Below are 14,399 nucleotides of genomic sequence, written 5' to 3'. Positions count from 1 at the left end.
ATCTTTTTTGTACCATTCTTCTGTGTATTCTTGCCACCTCTTCTTAATATCTTCTGCTTCTGTCAGGTCCATATCATTTCTGTCCTTAATTGTGCCCATCTTTGCATGAAATGTTCCCTTGGTATCTCTAATTTTCTTGAAGAGATCTCTAGTCAGGAGATTTTGATGCAGTTGATCCATAAACCAACTGGAGCAAGGATAAATGGGAGTGAAATTGCAGCTTTTTATTTCTTCTTACTAATAACACTGTTTTCAGCATTAGCGGAGAAAAATTGCTCCTTTGGGCAATGTGCTTTTACAGACTAATGGAGGCTTTGTACAAGCAGAATACTTTTAGATCCTGACTTCATCTGGAGCATAGTTATCCAAATAATTCTGATGCCTACACCATGACATTAAAGGACCAAACCAATGAAGTAGCTACAAGTGAATCTGAAGATTCTGGTGGCTAGATCCCAGTGAATTCAGATTGAAAATGTTTTAAATTGCTTGAGGCTTGAATAGTCTTGATCTTCCATTCTTAGTTTTATTTTTCATAATTATTATCAAGCCACGAAAGCCGAGGAAGAGGTTTTCCATTACAATACCACATAAAAGGAAACTTACTTATATTTTATCCACTCAAGTTTCTTTTTCTCTCTCTGGGATCCTGAAAATATGTAAAATGTTAAACTGTACTTTTCTGAATGTTGTAGGGATTGTGACAATTGGAGAGGAAAAGAAAATTTGCACTGTCTCTGAGAATTTCCTGAGAATGTGTGAATCCACTGAGGTGAGTGTTGTTACAGCCTTTAATTGTGTTAGAATTTGAGCTTCATTTTGTTATTTGAAGAATATATAATTAAAGCGATATCAAATTCCCGCCTTTTTCTTTCAGAGGCAAGTTCACTTGCAATGTTGTTATGCAGGGGGATGAGAAAATAAATAAGAATGAGATATTCCACATATTTCAATAAAAAATTATGATAAAAATTTTTTTTCTAGAAACTATCATTTTAATGAAAGTTGAAAAATCATAAGGCTATATTTAAAAGATATCCCATAGCCTTCATGGTTATAATATTAATGGAAACCATCATTATTAACCATGATCTCATCTTTAACATGAAATTATACTAAAATGGTGCAGTTGCAAAGATTTAAACAACTTGCAGGAGAGAACACGGAGAAGGCGATGGCACCCCACTCCAGTACTCTTACCTGGAAATTCCCATGGATGGAGGAGCCTGGTAGGCTGCAGTCCATGAGGTCGCTAAGAGTCGGACACAACTGAGCGACTTCACTTTCACTTTTCACTTTCATGCATCGGAGAAGGAAATGGCAACCCACTCCAATGTTCTTGCCTGGAGAATCCCAGGGACGGGGGAGCCTGGTGGGCTGCTGTCTATGGGGTCGCACAGAGTCGGATACGACTGAAGGGACTTAGCAGCAGCAGCAGCAGCAGGAGAAGAGATATTGTGAGGTGCACTTCTGGTAAAGATGAGCAGAGTTCCTACTCATAAGGCTATGGATGCCTTGTCACTCTTCTGTTGTAACCCTGATGCGTGTCTGTTTCTCTCTGGTTTCTTTTGCAGCTGAACATGACCTTCCACTTGTTCATTGTTGCCCTTGCCGGGGCTGGGGCTGCAGTCATCGCTATGGTAAGACCTCAAAGCTCTGAGGCTTGGTTTTTCACTTTGCCTGTAGAGACGATCATTTGCCTCTAATATCCAAAGTCTGTAGGAATCATATGTATTTTAGCATCATTTTAAAAAAGAGAGGGGGAGAATGGGCAAATAATTAAGTGAAAAATAAGGCTTACTCTAAAGAAAGATATTTGTTATAATAGAATTGACATTTAGTAATCAGTTGAAGGATTCAAATAATATTGGTAACACTAACCAAAATAAGTAAATTCCTTAGCATTTTAGATATAAGACTACTGTTAACATAAAAAATTTATTTATTTAGCATATACTACATATGCATCAATGGGATATTCAAATAATTTAATCAATTCCTTATCTTATGTTACACTTTTTTCCTCCTTATGGAGTCATTTATGAAAAAAGGATTATTTTTCTTCACATAAACCTTAGTAGTTTCTGGTCATATCTTCTGTATATAACTTTCTTAAAAATATTAAGAACAAGCCCTGAAAGTCAGGTTTTACCAAGTTTTGAGGACCTGAATTTTGCCATATCCAGTCTCTTCTTTGTAACTCACCATGAGTTCCATTTTGTTTAGCGGAAGGCCAAGTGGTAACAATGAACATGGACCTTGCACATAGTAGGAGCTTTTGTGGCCGGGTTCCTCGGTCCTTATTTTCGTGTCCTAGAATCTAAGTGGAGTCTATGGGGTCGCACAGAGTCGGACACGACTGAAGTGACTTAGCAGCAGCAGCAGAATCTAAGTAGCAGAGAGCTCTAGAAGGTGCCCAGTAACCTCAGCTATGGAGTAGCTACTTCAATACCCAGAAATGATGAGTTAATTTGGAACTATCTAATTCCTTTCCTTACGGTGCCAATACATTGTCCAACGTGTTGGTGAAAGGAACATTTGGGAAAAATGAGTGCTTTTCTCTTGTCAAAGACTAGTAACAGGAAAGCAGAGACAATGTGCTGGTGAGCCACTTCGGACCAGTTATTTTCAGTGACTTCAGAAATCAATTTGTATTAAGACCTGACTCTGTTTGATAAAACTGTTTGCAAAAATGTGTATATATGTCACTTCAGTCATGTCTGACTCTTTGCAACCCCAGGGACTGTAGCCCACCAGTTGGGCTCCTCTGTCCATAGGATTCTCCAGGCAAGAATCCTGGAGTGGGTTGCCATGGCCTCCTCCAGGGAATCTTCCCAACCCAGGGATGGAACCAGCATCTCTCATGTCTCCAGGTTCTATACCACTAGCACCACCCTATTTTCAAAAATACCTGACAAAAACAGCCATATCAGGGCCATAGTGGATTTTCAGATATTTTAATTCAATATCATGTTAATTGCTCAACATTGTAGATTTGGTGTATAAACGTCTCCACAAGAATTTCACTTCAGAATATGAGGTGCTTAACAAGATCTCACTGCCTGAGTAATTGAGGGGTCACAATAAAACAATAAGCAAAGGCCTTATATTCTTAACATAGAATCATCCATAGGTTCTGGGCAGTGATATCCCAGACCCCATAATCCCAAATAGCCTGGCTGTGAGATAACAGGAAACATCTGTTCACCTGCATCCACACACACATTTCTGTCTGATGGATAAATCTAGGGTCGTGTATCTTCAAGCAATGCACACCCATGTATAAAACATCTATCAAATCATTTTCTGAAAAGAAGTACATAATAAAGTATTTGTTTGCATTTGCAACATATGTGTGTGTAAAATTCTGTGTGAAAACACATGCCTTCAGGCATACATTAGAGAAAAGTACCTGTCTGAACAAAATAGTGTTTAAATGACTCTAAAAATGCTTCCTATAAAGTGATTCTATTATCAAAAGATTTTTTTAATTAATTTTTTAACTTTACAGTATTGTACTGGTTTTGCCATATATCAAAATGAATTAAGTTGACAGAAAATTTAGATGTTATATATTTCTTAAGAAATCTGCATAGATTTAGGAATTAACTTATAAATAAATTTTATTTCAAACAGCAAGAGTTTAGAAGATTACTTTCATAAGTACTAAGCATCCTTTTAGATATCCAAATAAAGGTAAAGCATAAATTCCTTAAGAAGTAAATAACTTCTAAATATTGATTGACATCACAAGTTTATGTTTCTGGAAACAGAGAAAATACTGATAGAACTACTTCTATTGTTCCCAGTATTAATATAGCTACCATAGCACTGCTATTAGCTAACATTTCTTTAAAATATACTTTGTTGAAGTTACCATCAAATGCTTTATCAGTACTTGTAAGATAGCAACTGTCATTAACCTCAACACATCTCATTTCAAATCTCAGAAGACAGCTACCATAATTATTTCTATAAAAATTTCAGAAAATTGCAATGAATTTCACTCTACCAAGGTATTTAAAAATCCTCTGTCATTTAAGGCAAGGGTTGTAAGAATTGGACTAAGATTCACGTGTGCTCTACTCTGCCCGCGTGCGGGACACCTGGCTTCAATCCCTGGGTTGGGAAGATCCCCTGGAGGAGGTATGGCAACCCACTCACGTATCCTTGCCTGGGGAATCACCATGGACAGAGGAGCCTGGCGGGCCACAGTCCATAGGGTCACAAAGGACAGTCCATAGGGTCACAGTCCATAGGGTCACAAAGGACAGTCCATAGGGTCACAAAGAGTCGGACACAACTGAGCGACTAAGCAGGGTATAGCACTACTCCATTATTTTTTTCACTATATTAGGAAGGTCTGTCTGCTGACAAAAGTAGTCAACTTAGCATCTCTAGATTTCAGTGATCAGGATTCATCTGCTGAGGTCCGGTAGCAAGCCTGGAGCTTGCATTAACCTAGGGCCAGGTGAAATATCTGAAAACCTGCTGGGAAACTCCAGTCTCTAAAATAGAGTAATGCTGACATTCTTTTCAGTAACGTTGACATTCTTTTTAGTATTTCACTCATAGATTCTTAGTAATAATTTAAGGGTCATATTTTTCTCAGATTTCAAAGAGAAAGTTTCTGAACATCTAAAAATAAATTCATTCCTATGGCAAATATTCTGAGTACCAGCTGCTTGATAAGCACTCTCCAAGGCCCTTGATATTTTCACAGCAACAACAATACAAATTTGGCTATGTGTACAAGCTTTACTTAATCCACATACATATAGTGATTAAGCTTTCACTATGAAAATGCAAGAATATAATTCAGAGCTCCTAATTCCCTGTGGCTTACAATTTCTAAACAAATGAAGCAAAATACAGAATTTGAGAGGAATTTCATTGCTTTACTGTATCGCTGCATCAAAATTATTTTGTCAAAATTCCTTTCTACTGCCTATTGACTGCCTGAACATGAACATATTACAGTAGACACCGTTTGGAATTTACCTTGCATTCTTTTTTTTTTTTTTAATTTTATTTTATTTTTAAACTTTACATAATTGTATTAGTTTTGCCAAATATCAAAATGAATCCACCACAGGTATACATGTGCTCCCCATCCTGAACCCTCCTCCCTCCTCCCTCCCCATACCATCCCTCTGGGTCGTCCCAGTGCACTAGCCCCAAGCATCCAGTATCGTGCATTGAACCTGGACTGGCATCTCATTTCATACATGATATTTTACATGTTTCAATGCCATTCTCCCAAATCTTCCCACCCTCTCCCTCTCCCACAGAGTCCATAAAACCTTGTATTCTTAATGTTCATCCCTACTTTTCTAGAATGAGCCTAGCTCCTATCTTGACTAATCAAAATTTTCAAGTTCTTCAAAAAACTAAAAATAGAACTAGCATATGTCCCAGCAACTTCACTCCTGGGTATATATCTGAAAAGAAAAATTACTAGTTCAAAAAGATACATGAACCCCAGTGTTCATAGCAGCATTATTTACAATTTCCAAGACATGGAAGGAACCTAATGTCCATTAACAGATGAATGGAAAAAGATGAGGTGTTTATACAATGGAATATTACTAAGTAATATTCCGTATATACAATAGAATATTACTCAACCACAACAGAGAAGGAAATTTTGCCATTTGCAACACCACAGGTGGACCTGAAGAGTATTGTGCTAAGTGAAATGAGTCAGATAGAGAAAGACAGCTACTGTATGATATCGCTTCTATGTGGAATCTAAAAAGTACAACAAGCTAGTGAATATACAAAAAAGCAACAGACTCAGAAATTAAAAAAAAAAACTAGTAGGTACGGGTGGAGAGAGGGAAGGAAGAGGGGCAACATAGGGGCAGGGTATTAAGAGATATAAGCTGTTATGTATAAATTACAAGGACATATTGTACAACACTGGAATACAGCCAATATTTTATAATAACTATAAATGGAATATAAGCTTTAGCAATTGTGAATCACTATACTGTATACCTGTAACATACACAATATAGAATATCACCATAATTGAATAAAAACTTTTCCTGTTCTATTTTACTTTAAGTAAAAATAATGCTACTCTTTAAGGCTCAGAGAAAGTACATACCCGACAACTTAGTTTCTCTTTCCTATTCATCCATCGAAATCCACCCATTGGAAAACGTCTTTTTCTCTCTCAAAGACTACGAGGAGGGCAAAGAAAGAAAAACAAATAAGTGATCTCATTGTTCAGTCTATTCAGGTAAAACCAGGAGCTTCAGTATTTCACACTTTATTCCTCAGGAAAAATAGGGAGCTTCCTTCTTGAACTATTCTAGCTATTATGAATGTATATAAATGTACAAGATTCAGGGGCTTCCCTGGTGATCCAGTGGTTAGCACTCCATTCTCCCAAAGCGGGGGGTCCAGGTTACGTCCACGCTCAGGGAACTAGATCCCACTTGCTGTAATTAAGAGTTCTCATGGTGCAGTGAAGACTGAGTATCGGCATGCTGCTACTAAATAAACAGTGCAGCCAAATAAACAAACAAACATTTTTTTAAAAAATTAAACAAAATAATACAAGATTCATATGACACATTGCTTGCTATCTTGTAGTTTGCAATGTAAAGTGCAAAATTCATCGAGTGGAAAACTAACGTAATTGAATCCACAGGTTTATGTTGGGGTTTCCATGAACCTGTTTTCTATTACACATTGGGCAGTGTATCATTTCATTAGTCCCAGTTCACTGGGGTCCACTGTAAATGAGACTGTTTCCTTTAATAGATTAGAAAATGTAAATACGTAACCATAAAATGTGTAGTCTATAGTTTGAGTGAGGGCAGAAGGACAGGAAGCATCACGTAAAAGCTTTAAAATATTGAATTAAGACCCTTGGATTCCTCAAAGCTGAAGAAGAAGAAAGAGATACTGAAAAAAGTGTGCCAAGAAGATATTGTCACCGTAGGGGGAGTGAGGAAGGAAAATATTTTATTTACATTCTATTACAGCAGAAATCTTCATCCCATTTTGTTAATGAACACGTTCCACAGAAGTATATAATTTGAACATTTCTTTCCTAATAGCAAGGTGTAGTGAGGACACAGAACAGACTTCCCGCATCAATTATCTTTGTCTTTGATTAGGTCCACTACCTTATGGTTCTGTCTGCCAACTGGGCTTATGTGAAAGACGCCTGCCGGATGCAGAAGTATGAAGACATCAAGTCCAAGGAGGAGCAGGAGCTTCACGACATCCACTCTACTCGCTCCAAAGAGCGGCTCAATGCGTACACATAAACACCATCTTCCAGTTCTGTCACTCAATGCATTGGTGTTTAACTAAGGGCCATCCAACCATCCAATCTTTTGAAAAAGAAAATGGAAGTGCTTCTCATCAATGATATGGGGGGGTGACTTATGAATCACCCGAATACATGTCTTTGTTGTATAGCACTTCATTTCCTAATTTGTTAAATTGGTGTAATCAGATCTCTTCTACAAGCTCCTATCCAGCTTTTTTTTTCTTTTCTTAAATTTCTCAAACTCACTTAATTCTGTAAGATCAAGGAAACTAATATTGTCAAATGCAGAGATTTGATTTTTAACCACTTCCATGTGTTATACATTATACCTTTTGCATTCTTTCTTATGTTTTGAAAAGAAAAGTAGCTTTTTATACTTTTTAGTTTTGATTTCAGTAACTAGTTTAACTACAGGTAACCTTCAAAGGGACCACTGTACATTATGACAATAGACAGAAATGATATCATGATGACTCGAAACACAAAAATCCTGTCTGAAGATCAGTGGCCGTGTTGCTATAGGCCCTGGTTAATGTTTTCATCAATCTAAGGTGCAATTTCTAAATTTGTAAGAGTAGGTTTAAAAAAAGTGCTTCTTATCTTTGTTAACACTATTCTTTTCTTGATGTACTTAAAAGCATTTCTCTCTGATGACTCATGTTTCTGTTGTGAGCATGTAGAAACAGTGATGCTAATGCATGGCTAGTTACCTTTTTAAGATAGTGACACCAGGCTTACCTTTTAAAGTTTAGTATAGACATGACTTTAACAGAAATAACTACCATGGACTGTTGGCGAATGATCGCTTTGTGACTTAAGCAGTGGCTGGATTGGAACTTTTAATATGCTAATGTGGAACATTAATTACCTTTATGAAGGTGGTATATTAAAAATAAGCACACTAACCCCTCCGAAGTTGTTTTACCTACTTTAAAGCATTTTAATGGATTGCACCTCTGTAAACGATCCCTCCAATGTGTATGATATATTTGAAAAGGCTTCCATTACTATAATAGCTTTGCTTGCAGCCTTCCAATCTATGTTGGTTTACCTGTAGTGTTTTTTAAAGTGAGGTCAGAGGCCACTATACAATGTATCCTTTCAAAGTGTAGTGATATCTTGTGTTTTTATTTCAAGTAAGTCATTTTAACCAAATGTTCATTCGTGTTCATTTATAAGACGTACCTATCAAAGGAATAAAAAAAAAGCAATCAGTATTATTGGACCAAATTTGGTGTTTGTTTTAACCTTAACTCTTCTTCCGGTTATTTCTAACGCTACAAGAATGCTGTAAAGTGTCTTTTAAAATGATGTAGCCTGACAAGACTTGCTTGTCAGTGTATAAAAACTAGGTAGTATTGTGCACTATTTGACCATTGTGAAATCCTTTCTCAGTGTAAGTGCATTTCTAATAAAATTTATTGAGTGAAACAATCTTTGTACAATGACTAGTTGTGCATCATCCATAATTTTACAATTCTTGTAGTAGGTAGGGGGTGTATTACTAGGGTTATCTGTGGCATGATTATGCATTCTGTAGTATTATTTAATTAATTTGGGGTTTTGCTTCTTTTTTTTACACTTAGGTTATCTTACTGGTTCAACATTTTTCTGATATATGCAGTATTACAGATATTCAGCAAAAGTATTAATGGGCTTCTTTAAATTCTATCTTATAGTGTTTCGGTTCTGTGTCTTAACAGTTTGTGATGATTTTTAAAACTGTCTTTTAAACTTATGTAATGATGTTGATGTTTTTGGCTTTTTTTTTTCCTGGTATTAGAGTTTGTATTTTCACAAAGAGTGCTTTGTAGCAGGCATTACAATTAATCTGTTTTGTACATAAATGTGCCAACAGCTTGATGGTGGCGTTTTTGAAATGTAGAACAAAGTGCTTGCAAATGTAATAAATACACTTGTGTACTTTGTGTACTTATTATTAGTTTCTGCAGTGTGTTTTTGTTTTTTCTTTCTTGTTTTGTTTATTCCTCTTTCCTGTGTGTGCATTCTTTCCAATTCAGTCGGTGCTGTTTCCATAGGATGCTTATTGCCTTGGTTGAGCTGACCTAACGCTTCATAATTTAATGAAAGTCTGTGCATGACCTACAGCGGGGGAATGCTGGGGAGAGGGGAGAGGGTGAAGTGGAGGCCATTCCATTTAGCAAATGATAACAACTCTCAGTTTATGCTGTTTCCTTGCCTAATGTTTATTGTTTTGTGTTTTCTTTAATGTTTCATAAACTAGCAGAGAATCAAAAATGTCTAATGCAATTCAGAAAGAAAAAATGACTTATTGGTTTGCTTCAAAATGTCAAGGTGAGACCAATGAAATGAAAAAAAATTTTTTTCCAGACTTCATTTGTTTTGGATGTAATTTCTTCTGGCCAAATCAAGTAATGGCAATTTACAAATGATAAAAGTTATCTAAAAAATCTAAACTTTCATAAAACCTAAGGAATTATATTATTCTTCATTTATGTATTACTGTAAATGACAATTTGAAAATTTCATAGTTAAATTACTAATAGCTACAATAATTATAAGTAGATCGTGGGAAAATGTCTTGTTTTAAAAAATCACTTTCATGACAATAAAAAAAACTATCCCCTATTCAAACCTTATGAAATAATAATTCTTATTCTTTCCAGTATTTATGAGAGGCTTAACTTTGTTGTTGTTGTGCTCATTTGTGTCCAACTCTTTGTGACCCCACGGACTGCAGCCCGCCAGGCCCCTCTGTCCATGGGATTTTCCCAGGCAAAGAATACTGGAGTGGGTTGCTATTTCTTTTTCAGGGGATCTTCCAGACTCAGGGATCGACACCAAGTCTCATGCATCTCCTGCACCGGCAGGCACATTCTTTTACCACTATGCCACAAGGGAAGCCCTTCTAAGCATAGCAACAAGATAATAAAGAACTAAACATTAAAGAACTTCAACATGAACAAAAATTTCATGATATATGCTTTTCAAAAACTGATCATTATAAAATAATTTAATCTTTGAAAAATTAAAAGTTCATTTCTCTATGTAAAAATATATGCTTATATTTCAGTTCAGTTCAGTCACTCAGTCATGTCCGACTCTTTGCAACCCCATGGACTGCAGTATGCCAGGCCTCCCTGTCCATCACCAACTCCTGGAGTTTACTCAAACTCATGTCCATTGCATCGGTGATGCCATCCAACCATCTCATCCTCTGTCGTCCCCTTCTCCTTCTGCCTTCAATCTTTCCCAGCATCAGGGTCTTTTCCAATGAGTCAGTTTTTCACATCAGGTGGTCAAAGTATTGGAGCTTCAGCTTCAGCATCAGTCCTTCCAATGAATATTCAGGATTGATTTCCTTTAGGATTGACTGGTTTGATCTTCTTGCAGTCCAAGGGACTTTTGGGAGTTTTCTTTAGCACCTCAGTTAGAAAACATCAATTCTTCGGTGCTAAGCCTTCTTTATGATCCAACTCTCACATTCATACATGACTACTGGAAAAATCATAGCTTTGACTAGACAGACCTTTGTTGGCAAAATAATGTCTCTACTTTTTAATATGCTGTCTAGGTTGGTCATAGCTTTCCTTCCAAGGAGCAAGCGTCTTTTAATCTCATGGCTGCAATCACCATCTGCAGTTATTTTGGAGCCCAAGAAAATAAAGTCTGTCACTGTTTCCATTGTTTCCCCATCTATTCGCCATGAAGTGACAGGACTGAATGTCATGATCTTATAAGCCAGCTTTTTCACTCTCCTCTTTCACTTTCAGCAAGAGGCTCTTTAGTTCCTCTTTGCTTTCTGCCATAAGGGTGGGGTCATCTGCATATCTGAGATTACTGATATCTCTCCTGGCAATCTTGATTCCAGCTTGTATTTCATCCAGCTTGGCATTTCACATGATGTATTATGCATATAAGCAAGGTTTTTAGATGACAGATTATTCAAAGTCAGTGTAGGCAAGTCTGTATAAAATGCTGCTAGTTCAAATGTAAATATCTTTCTCCTGATTAAACGAGACCCACTGCCACTGCTAAATCCCCAAGCTCATCATTTTCAATAATTGTCAACCTTGTATAAACTGTATGCATTCTAACTCCTATTTGCTATCTTTCCAGCTTATTTACTCTACTGGGACCATATATCTATTGATCTCGATCTTACAGCCTTTTACTCGTATATGTCCTCAACTCCTCCAATAACTAACTTACATTGCGTGACCCATCATTGTACCCATTCCCTTGGCAAATCCTCAACATCCTTGACCCTCTCTCTTCCTTAAACTCACAGGGTAAAATGCCACCCCAGCTTTAATTCATCTTCTGTCCACATCTGAACCTATATACCTAATCATGACTGGAGAAAATCACATGCCCAGACTGACCAACATCACTTAAGTCTAGGTGAGCTCTAGGAGTTGTCAAGAAATCAACTCTATTTTCCTAAAACAGGTGTTGGAAACTTTTTCTGTGAACGACCACATAGTGAATATTTAAGGATTTATGTGTGGGCCGTGAACTCTCTATGGTACCTTCTTAACTGACATTATAATTTAAGAAGAGTAATTGTCAATGTGTCAATAAATGGGCGTGTGTGTTAGTCACTTAGTCATGTCCAACTCTTTGTGACCCCATGGACTATACCCTGCCAGGCTTCTCTGTCTATGGAATTCTCCAGGAAAGAATACTGGAGTGGATTGCCATTCCTTTCTCCAGATAAATGGGCATAGCTGTATTCCAATAAAACTTTGTTTACAAAGACAAATGGTGGCCCATGTTTAGCCTGAGGTCCATAATTTACTGACTTCTGCCCTAGAGCATTCACCATTTTACATCCTCTGGATGGTTCCTGTATCACAGTTTTCTCTTATCAAACTTCCAGTGCCTTCTTTTCATTTAGTTAGAACTTGTCTCCTATTTCAGGAAGAAATGAGAAACAGAAGAACATCTTCATGAATCCCCATCACTAATCTCTTAATCTATCTGTATCAATATCTGCTTTTTCTCTTTTCAATTTGGATGAATTGCTCATGTTTCTCAGGCCAGACACACTTGATGTATTTTAGATCCCACTTCCTGTCACCTACTGAAGGGTAGAGATCAATCCAGCAAATTTTCCCTCTCCCCAGTCTCTCCTGAATCATCAGTTTTCACTCTCTGATGGCTTATTCCAATCTTTAAACAAGCAAACAACAATAAGAACAAATTTAAAATCAACTCTAAAATTAGAAATGCAATAGATCTGTAATTGCAATACACTCAAAACAGAAAATGAAGTTGGAGCACTTATACCACTTGACGTCAAGATTTATTTGAAAGTTCTCATAATAAAAATTAATTTGGGAGTAAAAATGGGCAAATATGCCAATGGACAGGAGTTGGGATCTTATATAGATAGATCGATGACAAGTTGTTGACAAAAGTGCCAAAGTAGTAACCCAATGGAAAAAAGTCATCAGTTCAGTTCCATCACTCAGTTGTATAGAACTCTTTGTGACCCCATGGGCTGCAGTATGCCAGGCCTCCCTGTCCATCACCAACTCCCGGAGCTTGCTCAAACTCATGTCCATCAAGTCAGTGATGCCATCCAACCATCTAATCCTCTGTTGTCCCCTTCTCCTCCTGCCTTCATTCTTTCCCAGCATCAGGATCTTTTCAGATGAGTCAGTGCTTTGCATCAAGTGGCCAAAGTATTGGAGCTTCAGCTTCAGCATCTGTCCTTCCAATGAATATTCAGGTCTGATTTCGTTTAGGATGGACTGGTTGGATCTCCTTGCAGTTCAAGGGACTCTCAAGAGTCTTCTCCAACACCACAGTTCAAAAGCATCAATTCTTCGGTGCTCAGCTTTCATTATGGTCCAAGTCTCACATCCATACATGACTACTGGAAAAACCATAGCCTTGACTAGATGGACCTTTGTTGACAAAGTAATGTCTCTACTTTTTAATATGCTGTCTAGGTTGGTCACAGCTTTTCTTTCAAGGAGCAAACGTCTTTTAATTTCATGGCTGCAATCACCATCTGCAGTGATTTTGGAGCCCAAGAAAATAAAGTCTGTCACTGTTTCCACTGTTTCCCCATCTATTTGCCATGAAGTAATGGGACCAGATGCCATGATCTTCGTTTTCTGAATGTTGAGCTTTAAGCCAGCTTTTTCACTCTCCTCATTCACTTTTATCGAGAGGCTCTTTAGTTCCTCTTAGCTTTCTGCCATAAGGTGCATATTCATATCTGAGGTTATTGATATTTCTCCCGGCAATCTTGATTCCAGCTTGTGCTTCTTCCAGCCCAGCATTTCTCATGATGTACTCTGCATATAAATTAAATAAGCAGGGTGACAATATACAGCCTTGATGTACTCCTTTCCCAATTTGGAACCAGTCCGTTGTTCCATGTCCATGCTTGAATATTAATCTGAAGTGGATTATAGACCCAATCATAAAAGTTACAATTATAAAGCTTCTAGAAGAAGATAGAGAAGAATATCATCCTGACCCTTGGATAGGCAAAATTTTTAGACAGGTTGTGAAAGTCTAAAGGAGCCAGTAATAGATTAGACTCTTATCAAAATTTAAAACCTTAGCTTATTAAAGGACAAAGAAATGAAAACAAAATTTACAAACTGGATAAAAGTACTCATTGTGCATACATTTGATAAAAGACAAAAGAAATATATTCAACATGTACAAAGAATTCCTACAAATCAATAAGGAAAGGAAAATCCAATAAAATTGGGCAAAGGACTTGAATAGAAACTTGAGAAAGAAGATGTACACACAACATTGTAAAGCAACTATCATCCAAATAAAAATAAATTTTAAAAAAGATGTACAGATGGCCAAATAGGCACTGAAAAGATGCTCAATATCATTAATCATCAGGGGAATTAAAATAATTTCCAAAATAAGATGCTACTTTACACTCATTAGAATAGCTAAAATTGAAAAATTTTCAACATTGTGTTTTGAAAATGTACAGCATCTGTAATTCTCATAGATTACTGATAAGAATATAATTGTATGGCACAAACTAACACAAAATTGTAAAAAATATTTTTAAAAATTAAAATAAAAAATTTTAAAGAATATGGTTGGCAATTACTTATGAAATTATACATCTGCCTAG

The 14,399-nt window shown here is 36.8% G+C and overlaps 1 protein-coding gene across 3 annotated transcripts in view; it reads left to right on the top strand.

Annotated features, from left to right (window-relative positions):
• Window positions 1-9,230, top strand: part of GPM6A (glycoprotein M6A) — a 257,612-nt gene extending 248,382 nt beyond the window's left edge. For all 3 annotated transcript variants that reach the window (XM_027529712.1, XM_027529711.1, XM_027529710.1), the window contains exons 5-7: window positions 696-772; window positions 1,575-1,640; window positions 7,134-9,230. In XM_027529712.1, coding sequence (XP_027385513.1) covers window positions 696-772; window positions 1,575-1,640; window positions 7,134-7,286 — 296 coding nt within the window. In that variant the 3' untranslated portion in view covers window positions 7,287-9,230. The remainder of the gene's footprint in view (window positions 1-695; window positions 773-1,574; window positions 1,641-7,133) is intronic.
• Window positions 9,231-14,399: the final 5,169 nt, after the last annotated feature.

Source organism: Bos indicus x Bos taurus, chromosome 27 (genome assembly GCF_003369695.1).
Source record: "Bos indicus x Bos taurus breed Angus x Brahman F1 hybrid chromosome 27, Bos_hybrid_MaternalHap_v2.0, whole genome shotgun sequence".
Classification (NCBI taxonomy): domain Eukaryota; kingdom Metazoa; phylum Chordata; class Mammalia; order Artiodactyla; family Bovidae; genus Bos; species Bos indicus x Bos taurus.
Note: the sequence above shows the minus strand (reverse complement) of the source record. Positions and strands in the feature narration are given on the sequence as shown.